Raw genomic sequence first — 20768 nt, 5'->3', positions numbered from 1 at the left:
AAGGTCATAACCAACTAAACTGATTTCACATGTAGCAGTATGGGCCCAGTTTGAAAAAATGCTGTTCTTACAAAATGGCTCCACATAGAAAAGATACACCCAGTCTATAATGGCTTCTCTCTCCCTCCCTCCCTTCCTTCCTTTCTAATCATTTCATTTTTAGAGACAAGATCTATGTTGCCCAGGCTGGCTTTGAATTCCTGGGCTCAAGTGATCCTCCTGCCTCAGTCTCCTGAGTAGGTGGGATTACAGGCACACACTACTCTGCCTGGCTCTGGCTCTTCCCTCATTCTGTTAGAAGTGCCAACATTAAGTGCTTTTACTGTAATGATAAAACTAGGAACTTCAATGAGGCAAGAAGGGGCTGCAGTGTTGTCTCTAAATCAGTGGGTTCTCATTCACTATCTGTACTGGGGAGGGGTAATATGGCAGCAGAATTGTTCCACTTAATATCCTTAGAAGTAACACGATTTTTAGATTGGCTTCATTTAAATTAGCTCAGGGTCTAAAGTAGCACTACAGAGGAATAAAACTTAATATTTGTTATATAAATAAGAATCTTATTAGAGTACAAAGATACTATGTCACCGTATATATTCATAATTTAAAACCTACCTACTTGGGAAAAATTTGGGGTGCCATGTAATAAAAATGCAGCACAAAATATGCCATTGATTGTCACATAGTGTCTGTAATTATGACATTGAATGTTCAGTGAGAAATCAGAAGCCAACTACAAGGGCAAAATATAACAAAAAAATAGCTTAAATGAGCTAGTGCCTTCAGGATAAAATCTGGAAAACAGCTTTCTTGCAAATCTTCTTTTAAAACTTATGTCTTCTCTGCTCCTGAAGTTTTTACCCTTTAAGGCACCTCAGTTTATATGCAGCTTGGAGGACAAGCAACAGGCAGGTCTGAGCCTAACAGATTTGTTTGAATCCCAAATTTACCAATGACTACTTGTGTGACCTACGAAACTAAGCTCCAGGAGGGCCAGGACAGGTGTCTTATTCAACCACAATAATCCTAGATGTCTCCTCCCCAGCCCTTTGCAGGTGAGGCACATTTCTTCCATCAGCATAGGAATTGGATGACCTGCAGCATTGTTAAGTTTTTCTAGCCCCAACTTCTATAGGGATTGGAGTTATTTAAAAATGAAAGGAGAAAAATAAGGAGGTACTCAAAAACAAAACGAAACACAAAACCCACATTGATGGGGGTATGTCAAAGGGGGAACAGGAGAAAACTGAAAGAGTTCCCAATGGCCAAAGCTGGGATAATTTGAGTAACAAAATATAGAATTAAAATGTAACCCAAAGTATAAAATATTCATGTGTCCACACTGATAAACATAAATGATTGAATCAATGAACAAGGGGAGACAACTCTCCCTTGAGGAAGAATTTCAATTAATTATGTAGCCACTCCACTCCCCAAAAAGTAGACTACAACTCCCCATTCTTTAGTGCGGGCAGAACATAGTGATTTCCTTCCAAGCCCAGTATGAAAAAGGGGGTAAAAAGTAACTTTACAGTGGAGAAACCTGATAAACACCCCTTCAGCCAGGTGATCAGGTCATCAGTGTCAACATCAATAGTCATAAATCATGGTAATAGCATATACCCTTGGTATGATGTGATGAAAATGGTACTCCGTGATTTTTCTCCAAAAACCCCTAATCATGAGGAAAACATCAAATTCCAACACAGGAGCATCTTGTGCACCTGACCTCAAAACTGTCAAGTTCATCAAAACAATATCAAAGGGATTGTCACAGCCAAGAGGAGTCTTAAGGATGCATGACTATTACATGTAACATGATATCCTAAATGAGATTCTTGAACACAAAAATGGTAATATGTTAAAAACTCAGGATATCTGAATAAACTGTGGGCTTTCATAATAATGTGTCAATATTAGTTCAATAATTGCAACATAAATGTCCTATGCTATTATTTTGTTAGTGTGTGTAGGGGGGAATAGATAAAAACTCGGTACTATCTGCTCAATTTTTCTGTAAATCTAAAACTGTTTTAAAATCACATTCTATTAATTTAAAAAAATTAAACATGGGTGGGGAAGAACCTAACAGCCCAGAAGAAGAAACTCAAGTGTCCATCTGATGATGAATGGATAAACAAAATGAGGTATATCCATATAATGAAATTTTTTCAGCAGTAACAGTGAAGTACTGACACATGTCACAACATGGATCAATCTTGAAAACACTGTGTTATGTGAAGGGAGTCTAAATAGACAAATCTATAGAGACAGAAAGTAGAGTGGGGATGGGGGCAGGGGAAAACAGCAAGTGACTGCTAAGAGATTCAGGGTTCCTTTTTGAGGTGATGAAAATGTTCTGGAATTAGGCACTGGTCATAGTTGTGTACAGTAGATAGACTCAACAGTGGATATACTAAAAATCATGAATTGTACCCCTTAAAAATGAAAAATTTTATGGTATGTGAATTATATCTAAATAAAGTTGTTATACCAAATATATCAATATAAAAACAAAGAGCTGTAGCAATGAAAAGTAAGTTGAATGCTTTGGAAAGACTCCATAATGGCACATTACCCTAAACAAGAAAAAAGAAGAAAGGAACCCTTACTGTCCTATCCCATCAATTCCATAGTGTTGCCTTAAGAATCAAGTCTTATTTTGTAGCTCCTGCAACACTTAACACAGGGCCTCGTGCATAGTGGGCAGTCAATAATGTTTTGGTTACTTCTAAGGTTGAATAGTTGTTTTGTTTTGTTTTTTGTTTTTCAGAACAAACATATCAGGGATTCATAAGAGGTCCTCTGGTTTCAAAAACAAACCTTTCTAAATTAATCTACAAGGATGATGATGTCTTGTTTCTATTTCAACCTAGAAATTAAACACAATTTGGTCATCAGAGTTAAAGGTAAGGTTGATTCTAATATTAAGATACATTCTGAGAACTCTACCATATCTCACCTCATCAAAGCAGGGTGAGTTTCTGGACATTTGAAGGTAGAATTCACTTTTTTCCCATATCAACTGCACTAATGTATACATTTCTAAAACTGGGAAAGTCATTTGAAAGCAATTTAAAAATAAATTTTCCCTACCTATACCAGTAATCCAAAGGAAACAATTATTCAATTTGTAGAAAGCAGCTAAGCCCATAATGTTACAAAGTACTGATCACTATTCCTTTAAAATAATGCTTTTAGCTTCATTTTGTTGATAGTTGCCTTCAAAATTGCTATCTAGGGATTATAGATTCTAGGAAAAAAGATACTTTTGTTTATTTTCAATTTTTACTGAAAAATCTGTAAGAAGACTAAACAATCAAAATACTATATATGTTTGAAGCAAGCACTCAGAAAAAGAACTCTGGGTAGCCAGAAAGTAAGATAATTAAAAGCCCTTTGGGTGCCAAGTCTGCTTAGCAGTAACAAGAGAAAATGAGCTATTTGGAGGGTCTTTTCTAACCCACACATTATTGATAGCTGCTGAGAGAGGGAAAACTGAAAGCATCAAGCTCTTTTACCAAAGTGACGCTTTCAATCACCTGGTCTTCCCCTGCACCTTGTGCTGACACTCCCTACAGCTATCTTAAACTCAGTACCAATTTTCTTGCTCCTTTCACTCACAGCTGGTGAAAGCCTCAGAAAGACCCATTTGTTTTAAGGTGTGCAGAAGCCTGAATTGCACATCAAGCCTTGCTGCAAAAGGGAAATCCACATTTGTTGAGACTCTCTGTATTCAGGGTGCCTTAAATTTGATCGCTGGAACAATTCAGAGAGATGTGCATTTGTTATCAACATTTTATGAATAAGGAAGAAAAGGTTCAGAGAGATTTAATAATTTATCTTGTCTCCCTCAGTAAACTATAAAGTTTTGGATGAAACCTTCATCATCATCATCATCACCATCATCATCATATCCTGCAAGTCTTCTATAGCAAGCAAAATAATGGCCCACATTATTGTCATGATTCCATTATAAAAATAAACCTTCTCTTCAGGATATCTATATTAAGTTCCAAAGTCTCCTGAAGGTATAGGTTAAATATACTATGGCTATGATCATTGGAAAATACTTCATTTTGAAAAAGATAAGAATAATGAACAGTACAATGATCACTAAAAATATATAAACATTAAAAATCACAGTTTAAAAACCAAAATAAAACAGTGAGATCCTGATGGGCAAGAGTTAAAATGTGCTAGTTGGGCTTGGAAAAACAGGGATTTTCCTACACTACTATATGAAGGCTAAAAGTTCAGTTGCCTGGAATGGCCATTCATCAGTATCTATTAAAAATCTTAAATGTGCATATTTTAGAAGCTGGTGCTTTCACTTTTATGTACCTACCTATTCTAGAGAAACATTCACACCTAAGAACAAAGAGGCACACACAAGATTCGTTCACTGAAGCACTATTCCAGATTTCAAAAACAGAAACAACTGGTTGATCTGCCACAGCAATCACGCTCACATCACTTCCCCAGCTTAAAATCTCTCAGTCACTTCGCAGGGCATCAAAAATAATCCAAATGTTGACTCTGTCCTACCAGGAGCAAGAAACCTGGGCTGGCTCATAACTCCAATTTTATCTCATATCCTCACTTTCTAACCCTCCACCACCTTTGCCTTCTTCCTGGTCTCCCAACACACTATGCTGGTGCCCAACTAAAGGGCCTTTGCCCTGTATGCTCCCTCTGCGTACAGCCTCCTCCCCTACTATGTATGAATTACGACTTCTTTTAGTTCTGTTATCAACTTAACAGTCACCTCTCCTGAGAGAGGCCTTCCAGGACCACTCAATCTAAAGTTGATCTTTATTTTTATTAGCCAGCTTAAAGCTACCTTCTATTTTTTTCATTTATTTATGTCATTCCACCAGAATACAAGCAATATGAGAAGCTGCCCTTTATCTGTTGTGTGCAGATTCACCCCTAGAACTAATATGAAGGCAAATGAAGCTCTCAATAAATGGTTTTAATACAATGAATGTATTCTACGCTAAACTACAAATTTTCACTCAGTAAATAATAAGACGGATTTATATGTACTATAATGAAAAGACCTAAAACTAACAATTAAGTTTGCTTTGTTTTTGAAAGAAACTGAATTATAATACATTTTTGAACTGTTTTAGCCGGGCGCGGTGGCTCACGAATGTAATCCCAGCACTTTGGGAGGCCGAGGCGGGTGGATCACGAGGTCAAGAGATCGAGACCATCCTGGTCAACATGGTGAAACCCCGTCTCTACTAAAAATACAAAAAATTAGCTGGGCATGGTGGCGTGTGCCTGTAATCCGAGCTACTCAGGAGGCTGAGGCAGGAGAATTGCCTGAACCCAGGAGGCGGAAGTTGCAGTGAGCCAAGATCGCGCCATTGCACTCCAGCCTGGGTAAGGAGCGAAACTCGGTCTCAAAAAAATAAAAATAAAATGTTTTAAAACACATACATATTATAAAAATTAAAACCTTCCCTTGAAGATCTCTATGGCAAGCTTCTTGTTTCCTGAAGCAGCAGCCTGAACTACAGCTCTGATCATTGAAAAATAATTCACTCTGGGAAACATGATGTGAAAGTGAAAAGAAATGTCTTAAAGGACAGAACTTCAGCTTAGTCCTAAAAAGTGATGGAATCATTTTTACAACAAAAATATATTTATGCACTACTTACATAATTAAAAATATTTAAAGATTAATTTAATACATTTAAAAGCAAGTTTATCCATCCTTCGTCCCACATGTGGCCCAGGATGTCTTTGAACATGGCCAAATACAAATTTGTAAACTTTCTTAAAACATTATGAAATGTTTTTTATTTATTTATTTTTTTAGCTCATCAGCTATTATTAGTATTAGTGTATTTTATGTATAGCCCAAGACAATTCTTCTCCCAGTGTGGCCCAGGAAAGTCAAAAGATTGGACACCCCTGTTTTAAAGGAAAAACAAATATATTTATCAGTTTTATAAATACAAGTTTTCAGGAGCACAGATTAATATTATATCAAATATTTCTCCCACAAGAGGACAACTACTTATAAGCTCCTTTTCATGGTCTAGAACAACAGTTCTAGACACTTACTGGTTTGCCAAAGTATATTAAGTATTGTTGTGACTACAGTTAATTATAAAACAAATTTATCCCAGCACTTTGGGAGGCTGAAGCGGTGGATCACCTGAGGTCAGTTTGAGAGAGCCTGCCCAACATGGCAAAACCCCGTCTCTACTAAAAATACAAAAAATTAGCAAGGCATGGTGGCAGGCACCTGTAATCCCTACTAGAGAGTCTGAGGCAGGAGAATCACTTGAACTGGGAGGCAGAGGTTGCAGTAACCCAAGATTGTGCCACTGCACTCCAGCCTGGGCGACAAGAGCGAAACTCAGTCTCAAAAAACAACAAAAAAATTTAATATGTTAGCAAGAAGAAAGCATTTACCTAGGCTCTGCTATGTGCCAGGAGCCGAGCTGGGTGCATTACAAACCTATTTAATCCTTGAATGGTGTTACTATCATTTCCCCTTTATACGTAAGGAAAGTAATCTCAGGTAGAGTAAATATAACACTTTGCCCATGATTACACAGCTAAGAAGCAGAAAAGCTGGAATTAAAGCCCAGATCTTACTTGAAAATCAGCTGGCTTTCTATTGCCAATATTTCAAAATTGCTCAATTTGCTGCCACAAAATAAGTATATTCTCTCAACCATGAATTAAGAGAATGTATGTAGGAGACAATTATATGTATACAGATAAGTTATATTAAAAAGCTACAGAATAGAGAGGAAGGAAGATCAGAATTAGCAATCTCACTGGTAGACCCAAAAGAAAACAAGAATACCCAAACTGAGATAATTTAATCAATTAGCCTTCTGCTTCCAACCACTGCAACCATTTAAAATACACAAATGTAACTCTTTTACTTAAAATTCTGGGGGAAAAAATTCCAAAAGCAATTTTAATAACGTTCTCTGATATTTACCAACCATTAGCTTGGAAAAGTACTCCTTAAATTCCAACGATGCTTTCCTCTTACAATTTGGGTATAGTTATGTAGCCTCTAATAGAAATAGGAGAAAGTGAGCCATTATATACACATCACACCAACCATTTATATCAAGATTATGTATGGCCAGGCTCATACCTGTAATCCCAGCATTTTGGGAGGCCATGGTGGAAGGATAGTTTGAGGCCTTCCTCAACTCAAAGGAGGCCAGGAGTTTGAGGCCAGTCTAGGCAACACAGAAAGACCCCATCTCTACAAAAGTTTTTTTAAAAAATTATCCAGGTATGATAGTGTGTGCCTCTAGTCCCAGCTAATGGGGAGGCAAGGTGGGAGGATTACTTGATCCTAGTAGTTGATGCTGCAGTGAGCTATAATCATGCCACTGCACTCTAGCCTGGGCAACAGAAGACAACCCTGTCTCTGAAAAAAAAAAAACAACAAAAACGAAGTTTTGAAAAATATTGTTAAACTATGAAAAGTGATTTTGTAACTTAGCTAAAGTTTATAGCTAAAGTCATGTACTTCATCACTTTTTAGCTTATACTGAAAACTGAAAACTAAAGAAGTTCAAAAACCAAGATGAATTTAAAACCAGTAGTAAAATCTACTTAAAACTAAAAGCTCTACAATTGAAATCTTCTAAATACATTACAGAATAAATGGCCGAAGTTTATTACACTGACTACCAATAAGGCTTAGCATTAAGAATAAGAGATAGTTTAATTTCTTTGACCCAGATTTCTTCCACTTTGAAAAGTCTCTTGCCACAACAAATCTTTTATTTCATGTAATAAAATGGTGACATTTACTTGTTTAAAAAAAATTTAATAACAATACAATCATTATATCTCTGCAATCAGCTGAAGTTCTAAGAAAAAAATGACAATGTTGAAAGTTTTATCATTATAAATTTTCATGTTCAGTATATGTAAACTCCAAAGCCAATTTCAAAAGATATTTTTGTGAAATGCCATTCTTAAAAAAAAGAGGACAGTATATATAACTGTATGAATGTCAAATGTTTTACGGTACAGATTTGCTAAATTTTATGTATGCTATAAAATAAATACCATGTTAAAGTTATTGGCATTCATAATAAATAAATAAATGCTTGAAATATACCCAGTAGAAACTTTTTATTTTCCAATCCTTTTGATAAGAAATGCTTCGAGTGTTATGTACAAACTTGATCTTCTTTGAAAAGTGTTGTCCACTGCTTTTCTGCTTCTGTCACGGTAGCTATAAATAGCTGTTTAAGGATATCCTTATCTAAATTCCTGCCTGCAAACAAAACGAGATATGATGTGATTACATTATGCTTATTAAAATGACACAGTTCACCTATCAATTCCAATTCTTTAAAGCTTTATGATGTTTAGAAATTTACAAAAAGAATAGTAATTGAGTGATTCCATCTTTAACTTTTTAGTTAAGTACATCAAAACCACATTGGTGCTTAGATTAATCACTTTTCTAAAACTGAAACAGAACAAAAGGCCTAACAAGTTCTTATGAATGTTATAACATGATAAAGATGAAACATTGACCATAAGCTTAGCTATAAAAGAGGATACTGTTTAACTGGCACATGATATCCGTTTCAAATATATTTATCACTTTGTTTTAGGAGTGTTAATCCTTTGTTACTTACCAATGAGGACCAATCGATTTGTTCTCTCAGTGTCATCCTTCCAGTTCACTGGAGTCTCTTCCAGATCATAAAGCTCATGGACACCCTGGACAATCACTTGTTGTGGTTTGTCTTTGATTGACACCAATCCCTGCTCAAAGAGAATTGACTGAACATTAATCAGCCTCAGCTCAAACTTAAAAGCAGAAATAGAGCATCAATGTTAATGGATTAATTATTTATATCCATTTAAAAATACAAACTCTTAAGCTGAGAAAATTACTTAATTCCAATTATTCGTGAATTATAAAAAGTTTCTTAAAATTTTCAGTTTTCAAAAAAGGTTTCTGTGTACTGATTTTTTTGAACAACCCCTTTTTCTAATGATAAAGTGAATACATATATTAGGATGGTCTGTCACTGTTATTTATCACAATCAAAATCTGAAACAAAATATGTAATGTATTATATCCTATTGATTATTTTAAAGATTTTATATAGTGTTTCACAGTGTTAGTGGAAAAAGTTGAGAAGTTAAAGGATTTTGGTAATATTAAATAATCTGTTTTAGAAATAGGTTGCAATCAATGGACAATGATGAAATAAAGAAAAACTATTATAGCTATCTGAATAAAAGCTCATTTTGTATTGATTTGCAGCAATGAGAAACAAATTATCTGATAAACTGGCTCCTATGGGGATGAAATTAATTTCTTTGAAATCATGTTTTTAATATACCAAAAACTTTGTGGACACACAAGAGTGGACACTCAACTGCTGACTGGTTAAGCAAACACCTAGAACCACTGCTTCCTGGAAGAGACACCTTTCATGACATAAATACCCAAATATCAAGTCTTATGAGTGGGTTTCTAAATACAGAACAAGAGTTCTTCTAGTCCTTTGTAACTTTGTTTAGAGTATGACAAATATTTAGTGTCGGCTAAATGCATCAGGAAGCATGACGTTCAGCAGCAGCAAGATTTGCAACATTATTTTTCTGTACCTGGGAATACAGAGCAGAAGGTGACATTTCAAAGCATATCGGTTGTTCTATCTGCAACCCTAAAGGAAGCTGTGCAAATAAATTATGTCTTATGCAGCGATTTCCAAAGCTCCTTTTCAGCAATGAAAATAATAAAGAAAAATGAAAGTACACAAAGATTATTTGTACTAAAATCAGTGTTTCTGTTTAAAACCAAATATAGTTTTTATAACAGCCAGGAAAAGGACTTTGTCTAAAAGTCTACTGTACCTTTAGCCTTATGACCTCCATGCAGTGATTGTCCTTGTTTCTCACAGTCTTTTCCCACAGGAGATTCTGTATCAAGTGACATATTTTAATAAGACCAACCGTTGCTAATAGCAACAACTATGTAACAAAACTGTTGATAAATCATTAATCAGTAAAAATTGCATTTACCTGAATAAATACATTAAGTTGTTCTTCCTTTGCATTTCCTGGTACTTCAAATGTGACTGTAACAATACTCTGTAAATCAAGAGAAATAATCAATAATAATTCTTTATAGTAATGTCAACATATTTTTTTTAAATCACAAGTTTTAAGATGAAAAGGAACATATTCATGGAATTTTACATTGCCTAAGCCATATATATTAGGTATATTTTTCTCAACATATATGCTGTTTTTATGGAATTAGCAACTCGATTTCCTACATTCTGCAGAAGTGATCAATGGGTTTAGTGTTTACACAAAATACTACCTTCTATTTTAAAAAATTTAGTCAAAAACCCTCATGAAAGGGTCGTCATTATTTAACTCATTCTTTTGTGGATTCTCAGCAATAAGAATGACTGTAACACATACAGTGTATGACTACACGGAGCCAGGTACTTTTGCCTGAGTCACCTCATTTCATCTTTTCACTTACTCGTTACAACAATCCTGGGGAACAAAGATCTCTATTTCCATATAAATTGGGGAAAATAAGGCTAAAAAAATAAGCTAACCAGAGCCAGGAATAAAACTCAAAAGCAAAGTAAATTTGTTCTCTTAAAAAACATATACAAAAGAAAGCCTTGGCTTATCTCTAACTGAATAAGCGTGTGCCAAGAGAAGAGTTCTTGGAGATGAGAATGATAGGATAATGCCCTCTTTGGCTTTAGTATGGGCGATATCACCATGTATAGAGTATTAACGTTAGGATTTATTTTTCTTCCTTATCTTGATAAATGTCTCACTGTCTACCCTAAAGAAACTTAAGCTTAACATTTCCTCTAACAGGTTACATAATTAAAACCCAAACCTCCCTTTGCCAATATAACTACAATTTCAAACTCAGAGATGAACATAAACAAGGGCTAAGTACATTATAAAAATATAAACCTCATCTTGAGAAATAGAGGCTCAAAAGCCAAGCTCAAAATGACTTTTAAAAATGTAGAAAAGAATATACTACAGCACAGCTTTACATAATCTCCTAGAACCACATATCTGGCCTAACAATTTTACTCACCATTACATAATCGTATAGGCTTACAGTAGAAAATACCAAAAAACCAGAACTATTTTATAATCCAAATTTACAGAATACCAAAAGGCAAGTATTAAAGACCAATTTAAGCACAAACATATGAAACATTTATTTACTATCATAGGTTCCCCAATAACCTATGGAAATAAATAAACAAATGTCTTGTATGTTTGTGCTTAAATAAATAAATGTCTCATATGTTTGTGTTGGTTAACTTCTTTAGTGGTGATGTGTGAGATTTTGGTGCACTCATCACCTGAGCAGTATACACTGCACCCAATTTGTAGTCTTTTATCCCTTACCCCCTTCCCATTCCCCGAGTCCCCAGAGTCCATTGTGTCAGTCTTATGCCTTTGCATCCTCATAGCTTAGCTCCCACTTATGAGAACACAACGATGTTTGGTTTTCCATTCCTGAGTTACCTCACTTAAAATAACGGACTCCAATCTCATCCAGGTCAATGCAGATACCATTCATTCATTCCTTTTTTGTGGGTGAGTAGTATTCCACTGTATACATATACCACAGTTTCCTTATCTACTCATTGACTGATGGGCATTCGGGTTGGTTCCATGTTTTTGCAATTGCAAATTGTGCTGCTATAAACATGCGTGTGCAAGTATCTTTTTCATAGGACTTATTTTCCTCTGGGTGGATATCCAGTAGTGACATTGCTGGATCAAATGATACTTCTACTTTTAGTTCTTTAAGGAATCTCCACACTGTTTTCCATAGTGGTTGTACTAGTTTACATTCCCACCAGCAGTGTAGAAGTGTTCCCTGTTCACTGCATCCACGACAATATCTACTATTTTTTGAATATGGCTGTTCTTGCAGAAATAAGGTGGTATCACACTGTGGTTTTGATTTGCATTTCCCTGATTATTAGTGATTAGTGATGTTGAGCATTTTTTATATGTTTATTGGTCATTTGTATATCTTCTTTTAAGAACTGTCTATTCACGTTCTTAACCCACTTTTTGAAGGGATTTTTTTTCTTGCTGATTTGTTTGAATTCATTCTAGATTCTGGATATTTGTCCTTTGTCAGATGTATAGATTGTGAAAGAGTTTCTCCTACTTTGCAGGTTGTCTGTTTCTGACTGTTCTTTTGCCATGCAAAAGCTCTTCAGTTTAATTAAGTCCCAGCTATTTATATGTTTTCACTGTATTTGCTTTGGGGTTCTTGGTCATGAAATCCTTGTCTAAGCCAATGTCTAGAAGGATTTTTCCAATGTTATCTTCTAGAATTTTGATAGGTTCAGGTCTTAGATTTAAGTCTTTAATCTATCTTGAGTTGATTTTTATAAACACTGAAAGATGAGAGGATCCAGTTTCATTCTCCTACATGTGGCTAGCCAATTATCCCAGCACCATTTGTTGAAAAGTGTGTCCTTTCCCCGCTTTATGTTTTTGCTTGCTTTGTTGAAGATTAGTTGGCCGTTAAGTATTTGGATTCTCTATGGTGTTGCACTGGTCTATGTGCCTAGTTTTATAACAGTATCATGCTATTTGGGTGACAATGGCCTTATAGTATAGTGTGAAATCAGGTAATGTGATACCTCCGGATTTGTTCTTTTTGCTTAGTCTTGCTTTGGCTATGTGTATGTGTATGTGAAACTATCCCTGCATCAGTGGTACAAAACCCCTTGATCATGGTGGATTATCTTTTTGATATGTTGTTAGATAAGGTTAGCTAGTATTTTGTTAAGGATTTTAGCATCTATGTTCATCAGGGATATTGGTCTGTAGTTTTCTTTGGTTATGTCCTTTCCTTGTTTTGTTATTAGGGTGATACTGGCTTCATAGAATGATTCAGGAAGGGTTCCCTCTTTATCTTGTGGAATAGTGTCTATAGGATTGGTACCGATTCTCCTTTGAATATCTGGTAGAATTCTATTGTGAATCCATCTAGTCCTGAACATTTTTTGTTGGTAATTTTTAAATTACTATTTCATGTTATTACCAATAACTGCTTGTTATTGGTCTATTCAGGGTAGCTAATTCTTCCTGATTTAAGCTAGGAGGGTTGTTTCTTTCCAGGAATTTATCCCTCTCTTCTAGGTTTTCTAGTTTTTGCACACAAAGATGTTCATAGTAACCTTGAATGATCTTTTGTATTTCTGTGGTTTCCATTGTAATATCTCCTGTTTCATTTCTTATTGAGCTTATTTGGATTTTCTCTCTTTTCTTGGTTAATCTTGCTAATGGTCTATCAATTTTATTTACCTTTTCAAAAAACCAGCTTTTTGTTTCACTTATCTTTTGTATTTTTTGTTTGTTTCAATTTCATTTAGTTCTGCTCTGATCTTGGTTACTTCCTTTCTTCTACTGGGTTTGTTCTTGTTTCTCTAGATCCTTGAGGTGTGACCTTAGACTATCTGTTTGTGCTCTTTCCGATTTTTCGATATAGGCCATTAAGGCTATGAATTTTCTGTATATATCTGTTAAGTCCATTAATGTTCCAGGATATAGTTTAAATCCATTGTTTCTTTGTTGACTTTCTATCTTGATGACCTGGCTAGTGCTGTCAGTGGAGTACTGAAGTCTCTCACTATGACTGTGTTGCTGTCTGTCTCATTTCTTAGGTCTATTAGTAATTGTTTTATAAATTTGGGAGCTCCAATGTTAGATGCATGTATGTTTAGGATTGTGATATTTTCCTTTTGGACAAGGCCTTTTATCATTTCTTGCCCCTCTTTGACATTTTTAACTACAGTTTAAGGTTTGTTCTGTCTAAGAATAGCTACTCCTGCTCACATTTGGTGTCCATTTACATGAAATGTCTTATTCCACCCCTTTACCTTAAGTTTATGTGAGTCCTTATGTGTTAGGTGAAGACAACAGACAGTTGGCTGGCAAATTCTTAACCACTCTGCAATTCTGTATCTTTTAAGTGGAACATTTAGGCCATTTATATTGAATGTTAGTATTGAAATGTGAGGCTTCATTCCATTCATCATGCTATTTGCTGCCTGTATATACCTTGCTTGTTTTTTTAATTGTATTTTTGTTCTATAGGTCCTGTGACATTTATGCTTTAAAGAGGTCCTGTTTTGAAGTGTTTGCAGGATTTGTTTCAAGATTTAGAGCTCCTTTTAGCAGTTCTTATACTGGTGGCTTGGTAGTGGTGAATTCTCTGTTTGTCTGAGAAAGACTGTATCTTGCCTTGATATATGAAGCTTAGTTTTGCTGAATACAAAATTCTTGGCTGATAATGGTTTTGCTTGAGGAGGCTAAAGAAAGGGCCCTAATCCCTTCTGGCTTTCAGGGTTTCTGCTAAAAAATCTGCTGTTAATCTGATGAGTTTTTCCTTTATAGGTTACCTGGTGTTTTGGTTCACAGTTCTTAAGATTCCTTCTTTCATCTTAACTTTAGATAATCTGATGACAATGTGCCTAGGCAATGATCTTTTTGCGATGAATTTCCCAGGTGTTCTTTGTGCTTCTTGTATTTGGATGTCTAGGTCTCTAGCAAGGCTGGGGAAGTTTTCCTCAATTATTCCCCCAAATATGTTTTACAAACTTTTAGATTCCTCTTCTTCCTCAGGAACACCGATTAGTCTTAGGTTTGGTTGTTTACTTCCTGGATTTCTTGGAGGCTTTGTTCATATTTTCATATTCTTCTTTGTCTTTGTTGGAATGGGTTAAAGTCCTTGTCTTCAAGCTCTGAATTTCTTTCTTCTACTTGTTTGATTCTATTGTTGAGACTTTCCAGAACATTTTGGATTTCTATTTGTCCATTGTTTCCTAAAGTTTTGATTGTTTTTATTTATGCTATCTAGTTCATTGACTATTTCTCCCTTCATTTCTTGTATCCCTTTTTTGATATCCTTACAATGGGCTTTGCCTTTCTCTGGTGCCTCCCTGATTGGCTTAATAACTAACCTAGTGAATCCTTTTTCAGGTAAGTCAGGGATTTCTTCTTGGTTTGGATCCATTGCTGATGAACTAGTGTGATTTTTTTGGAGGTGTTAAAGAACGTTATTTTGTCATATTACCACGGTTGGTTTTCTGATTCCTTCTCATTTGGGTAGCCTCTGTCAGAGGAAAGGTCTAGGGCTAAAGGCAGTTGTTCAGATTCTTTTGTCCCATGGGGTGTTCCCTTTCTGTAGTACTCTCCCTCTTTTCCTATAAATGTGACTTCCTGAGAGCTAAGCGTAGTAATTGTTATCTCTCTTCTGGATCTAGCCACCCAGCAAGTCTACCAGGCTCCGGGCTGGTACTGGGGGTTAGTATGCACACAGTCATGTGATGTGAACTATCTGTGGGTCTCTCAGCCAGGATACCAGCACCTGTTCCAGTAGCGGTGGTAGGAGGGTGAAATGGACTCTATGAGGGGTCTTAGCTTTGCTGGTTTAATGCACTATTTTTGTGCTGGTTGGCCTCCTGCCAGGAGGGGCACTCTCCAGAGAGCATCAGTTACGGTAGTATGGGAAGGAACAGGTGATGTGTGGGGCTCTAGAACTCCCAAAAACATATGAGACATTTAATCTCTACTGTTCCTAGTAATAGGAAAACCAGAAAAGTGCTTTCTTGCTTGACATGAGACGTTTAAGTCAACTAAAAAAAGGGTCAAATTGAACTTGCAAATGTGAGACTTTTAAAAGTACTTATTTTGTCACAATAATCAAGACACTAACAACCACCTAAATGTTCAGGACAGTTGAATGGATAAATGTGGCAATATGCATACAACCAAATATAATGTATCCTTAAAAAAATACTGTCATATGCTACAACATGGATGAATCTTGAGGACATTACACTAAGAAAAATAAACCAGTTACAGAAGGACAAATACTGCATGAATCTACTTATATCAGGTATCTAAAATAGTCAAACTCCTCAAATCAGAAAGTAAAATGGTGGTTACCAGGGGCTAGAGGGAGACAAAAGTATTGTTAAATGTATGTACATTGTTAGAAAAATCCTGGAAAAAAATCTGTAATTCCCAGTGCAGAAGATAAGGGTCACAACTCATACTTGGTTCTAAAATAAACTAAGCACTATTTGTCACTTGGGTTTTCTCATCCACCTTCCCACTTTCCAAACCCAGGTATTCCTTATAGGGAATAAACAAAGAATTCATGAAAAATGGATAACTGCATTAAAAAATCAGGGATAGATTCCTAATGACACATATATACCATGTCCTAGGTATTACCCATTTCAGACTTTTTTTCTCCAGTTTTTGTTTTGAATCTAAAATTAACTCCTTTTTCCATGTATGCTGACACAGAAAGAAACAGAAAAGTGAGGCAATAATTCAGAAAACTAAAAGTACAATGAGGAATTGTCTCTAAAATAAAATTTAGTAACAGCTTACTTGGGTTTGTTTATTTAATCTGTTTCTTCTTTAACCCACTGGTTTCTCTGTTTTCTATTCTTTCCCAAACAATACCTAACATGCAATAACCTCTTCACATTTTCTTCAGCTGGAACACTAAGCCCACTAATATGCTTAAACTCAAAATCTGTTCCTTCACACTCTAGTCCTCTGTTCTTCTTTGCCTATATAATATCTGTACTATAATATTCTGCCACCAGGGACAACTGAATATATGGCATTATCATCTGAATCACTTTGCCTTCCCGATTTTTCTATTTCTAGGTTTCTCTAGTCAATCTAGGCTTGTTTCCCATCACCACTTCTTTTCTTTCTGATCCATCCTCCATCAGACAGGATATTCAGGCAAGTCTATCTGTGAAACAGCTCTGGGTTTATCGCATTTCTAGTCTCACTGTAACCAGCATGTTTCAGGCCCTCATCACACAGTATCTTCCTGCTTGGTTCCCGACTCTGAAGTCCAGTCTAGCTTACATAACACTCCTAGATAGCACAGCTTGAGTTTTCTTTGTCTAGCAAATTAAAACCTGATAGCTTGGACCAGGATTCTAGTATGAACTCTCCACTAAGACTTCCGTACCAGAGACCTACTCATTGGTAAGATTCTCACTTCACATTTTTAAACATCCATCTTGCTCTTTTCCTTACTTCTTCTTGTCAAAATAAAAGCCTACCAGTTCAAGGCTATTTTTTGTCATGTAAGTCAGAATAGCACTTACCCCTTCTTTGACTGGGAAGGGGCAAAAGAGAACTCTTAACAATTTTAGATATCTTTTATATCTTGATCTGAGTGGGGTGTTAGAAGGATATGTGTTTGAATGTGCATACAGACAGATATGTAGGTATAAATATATGTAAAAATACATTGAGGCAGGGCACAGTGGCTCACACCTGTAATCCCAGCACTTTGGGAGGCCGAAGTGGGTGGATCATCTGAGGTCAGGCGTTTGAGACCAGCCTGGCCAAAATGGTGAAAACCCATCTCTACTTAAAAAATATCTATCTACAAAAATTAGCCAGGTGTAGTGGTGCATGCCTGCAATCCCAGTTACTCAAGAGGCTGAGGCATGAGAATTGCTTGAATGCAGAAGGAGGCAGTCACAGTGAGCCGAGATCGAACCACTGCACTCCAGCCTGGGCAACAGAGAGAGACAAAAAGAAAAAAAATTGAATTGTACACTAAAATCATACATTTGCATGCTTTACTGTATGCAAAATCAAACAAAAAAACTATCTTTCATGAAGCCTTTGATTGGGTTCAAGACGTACTATCCCAAAATATGGCACCTCAGTATTTGAGAAAATGGCAGAACCAGGAAGGCTGCTCTCACCTTTCCTACTGAAGCAGGTCATAAAACCTAGATTTTTCTGACCTTCCCCTGAGGGTCATAAGACCCTCATTCAAGAGGTGCCCTCTCCATACACTGAGGAAAAGGACATCCTTATCTCTGAATATGAAGCATCACAGAGAAAAATCTGAGCAAACAGACCTTGCTAAGTTCTTCCCAGTTTATTACTATTAGATCATACTGTTTTGTCCAGTTATGCTTCTCCATGACTATCCTTTTCCGTATCATACCTAGCATCAAACATACACTGTTTCAGGTCTTCCTTTCCTTACGAAGGCTCCTGTGTCAAGTAAAGCTTACTAAACAAATTTGTATGTTATTCTCTTGTTAGTTGGTCTTCTGTTAGAGAGACCTCAGCCATGAATCTAGTGATGGGCAAGGAAAAGATAAATTTCCTCCTACACCTCTGATCCACTGAACCAAAAGAGTTCATGCCTCTGAATCCCATAGCCCTAAAACTATTTTTCCTATGTTTATATTATCTAAAGCAGGAAAGTGCACAAGAATTTCCTATAGAGGCTACAAAAATATAGCCATGCCCTATTTAGTAGTAAAATGACATAATGTCTGGAATTTGCTTTAATACACTCCAACAAGAGCAACAGGTACATACAGATTCATTATACTATTCTACTTTTATGCATGTTTGAAATTTCCTATTAAAAAAACTTTTTTTTTGGCCAGGCACAGTGGCTCACACCTGTAATCCAAGAACTTTGGGAGACCAAGGTGGGCAGATCACAAGGTCAGGAGTTCAAGACCAGCCTGGCCAACATGGTGAAACCCCCATCTCTATAAAAAATAAAAATTAAAAAAAAAAAAGAAGAAAAAAAAACCACATTTTCTTTTAAATACTCCAGGCAAAAGAAATGGGAGTATAGGTGAAATAAAATTAGCTAAATGTTGATGCCATTTAAACTGGGTGATTCATACAAGGTGTTTACCTTACTATTCTGTTTACTTTTTTATATATTTGAAATCTTGCACAATAAAATGTTAAAAATATACATTAATATACACATACCCAGGCCCCAATTCTGGAGATTGAGGGGTGAGAACTACTGAATTATCTAATTTTTTTTTTTTTTTAAATCTCCACATAGGATTCTGACTTATACCCCATTTGAGAAACACAGCTTTTCATTCTTTTAACAAATATTCACTGAGCATCCACCAAGCCCTGTACTAAGCTATAAAGATTTTATATTTAAGGAATTTATAGACTAATGCAAGGCAAAAGCAATTCAACCAAACTGCAAGGCCTCATGACTGCCACAATAGGGGTTCATTCAAGATTCTATGGGTATAGACACTGGCCACTACAAATGTTCACTGTAAGTGAGTACTGTATTTTCTTCATCTTTTAATCCCTGTGATTTTTGGCATCATATTCTTCACCCAGAAGCTCAATGTGCTTCACATTCATCTTTATGACAGATATCAACTATCATAAAGAACTGTTTTTTTACCATAAACTATTTCCAAGGACTTGTATGTCTCTCATTTATTTATTTTAAAGATGAGTGAAGAGGAAATATCTTATTAACAAAAGTTTCACAGGGTAAGGTACCACAAATGTAGTAGTAAACCTGCTCATAAATTATGAACCAAAATGAATACAAATGTAAGTAGCTGCTGTTATCCTGGCAGTATTACAACCAATAGTAATTCAAAAGCTGAGTGATCACTTCAAGACTGATGAGGGAAGACTGGGCACACTGGTCACTTACACATCCCCCACTCCACCCCTCAGGGTTTTAAGTGGAACAAAGAAGTTATCCTAAAGCTCTATGATCTATGATATGCTTAACAGAAATGCAGACACAGTAAAAGTGTATTTAATTTGTTCGTTGCATCTTAGATATTTACCTGAGGGATTAGAATTTTAGAGCAAGAAAATTATCTTAAGGAATTCACATTTATAGTGCTACCTGAAGGTGAAATTCAGTTTTTACTTAAATAAGCCATGCTTATATCAGACTTTTCCTTAATCAATTCAACATACTTAAAAATAGACTACCTATAGAATGCCCAGGCTGCTTTTAAGAGTAATCTCTATCAGAACTAATCAATATGCTAATTAATCTATAGAATGGAAAGGCTAGAAAGCATGATTTCCTCAGATTCTAAACAAATCTGGTTTGATAAATTCCTATCATGTGTTAAGAAGTAGGATTAGACAATATCAAAAGCAAATAATCCAAAAATTATCAACACGGTTCAAAAATACCATTTTAGAAAAAGTTTATAATAAAGCAGGCCTAAATATAACCAGTTTAGTTAAAGAGGTCCTTTAAAAACATTCTTTAGGAATTTTGGATTTGGATTTTTTTTTTTTTTTTTTACCTGATCAAGGTGAGGTTGTGTTCCTGGCATATGCTGAAGTTTTTTCTGCAAACTAAAAACAACTGATTAGAAATTCAGAGATCAATACACTTCTGACTTAACTTTATACGTTATTTAGTGACACAAGGATAATGAAGGGTCTTTCCATAACTATTCTATAATTCCAATTTTACACAATGTTCACAAATTCCAACAGAGAAAAGCTGGCAAATAAAGTTTTTACAAAATTTCTTTAAAAGAAAAAAACCCACATTCACATACATACATATGCACACAATAAAAAGAAAAACTAATCTTTTAACAACACTATTTTGTTTGGTTAAATATGTCAATAAATTTCTTTACCATTCCATCAGGTTTAATACAATCTTCTATACATATATATATATAACCATTCTAGTATTGCTCAAAGTTCCTTAATTTTTTCCTGCTTCCTAATGTGAAAATAATGCTGGCACCTAAAGAAAGTTAGAAGAATTAAATTTTCCTTTATCAATGTTTTTCCTTGAACTTATTAAAAAACAAATAGTATCCATAAATATAAATTTTATATATAGTCAGTTATCAATTGGGAGAAAAAATCAGAATGTTAAAAATGCA

At 35.5% G+C, this 20768-nt stretch overlaps 2 protein-coding genes across 14 annotated transcripts in view; one reads left to right on the top strand and one right to left on the bottom strand.

Annotated features, from left to right (window-relative positions):
• The window catches only part of LOC128932067 (dedicator of cytokinesis protein 9-like), a 60880-nt gene extending 55607 nt beyond the window's left edge, over nt 1–5273 (top strand). Inside the window, exons 7-8 of one of the 3 annotated variants that reach the window (XR_013533440.1) lie at nt 2774–2909; nt 5136–5273. Coding sequence is in view for 1 of the 3 variants with exons in the window: in XM_078367939.1 (XP_078224065.1) it covers nt 2774–2831 (58 nt within the window). In the remaining 2 variants the exon portion in view is untranslated. Of the gene's footprint in view, nt 1–2773; nt 2946–3857; nt 3984–5135 lie in introns of those variants that run through there. The other 2 variants (XR_013533441.1, XM_078367939.1) reach the window with 2 other exon arrangements.
• Nucleotides 5274–8116: 2843 nt separating this feature from the next.
• Nucleotides 8117–20768, bottom strand: part of LOC128928059 (putative COBW domain-containing protein 7) — a 54757-nt gene continuing 42105 nt past the window's right edge. For 10 of the 11 annotated variants that reach the window (XM_078367862.1, XM_078367881.1, XM_078367882.1 and 7 more), the window contains 5 exons: nt 20169–20220; nt 10051–10119; nt 9883–9948; nt 8649–8778; nt 8117–8278 (listed from right to left, as the gene is read on the bottom strand). In XM_078367862.1, coding sequence (XP_078223988.1) covers nt 8172–8278; nt 8649–8778; nt 9883–9948; nt 10051–10119; nt 20169–20220 — 424 coding nt within the window. In that variant the 3' untranslated portion in view covers nt 8117–8171. Of the gene's footprint in view, nt 8279–8648; nt 8779–9882; nt 9949–10050; nt 10120–20168; nt 20221–20768 lie in introns of those variants that run through there. The other variant, XR_013533407.1, reaches the window with a different exon arrangement.

This window comes from Callithrix jacchus, chromosome 1, assembly GCF_049354715.1.
Source record: "Callithrix jacchus isolate 240 chromosome 1, calJac240_pri, whole genome shotgun sequence".
Classification (NCBI taxonomy): Eukaryota; Metazoa; Chordata; class Mammalia; order Primates; family Cebidae; genus Callithrix; species Callithrix jacchus.
Note: the sequence above shows the minus strand (reverse complement) of the source record. Positions and strands in the feature narration are given on the sequence as shown.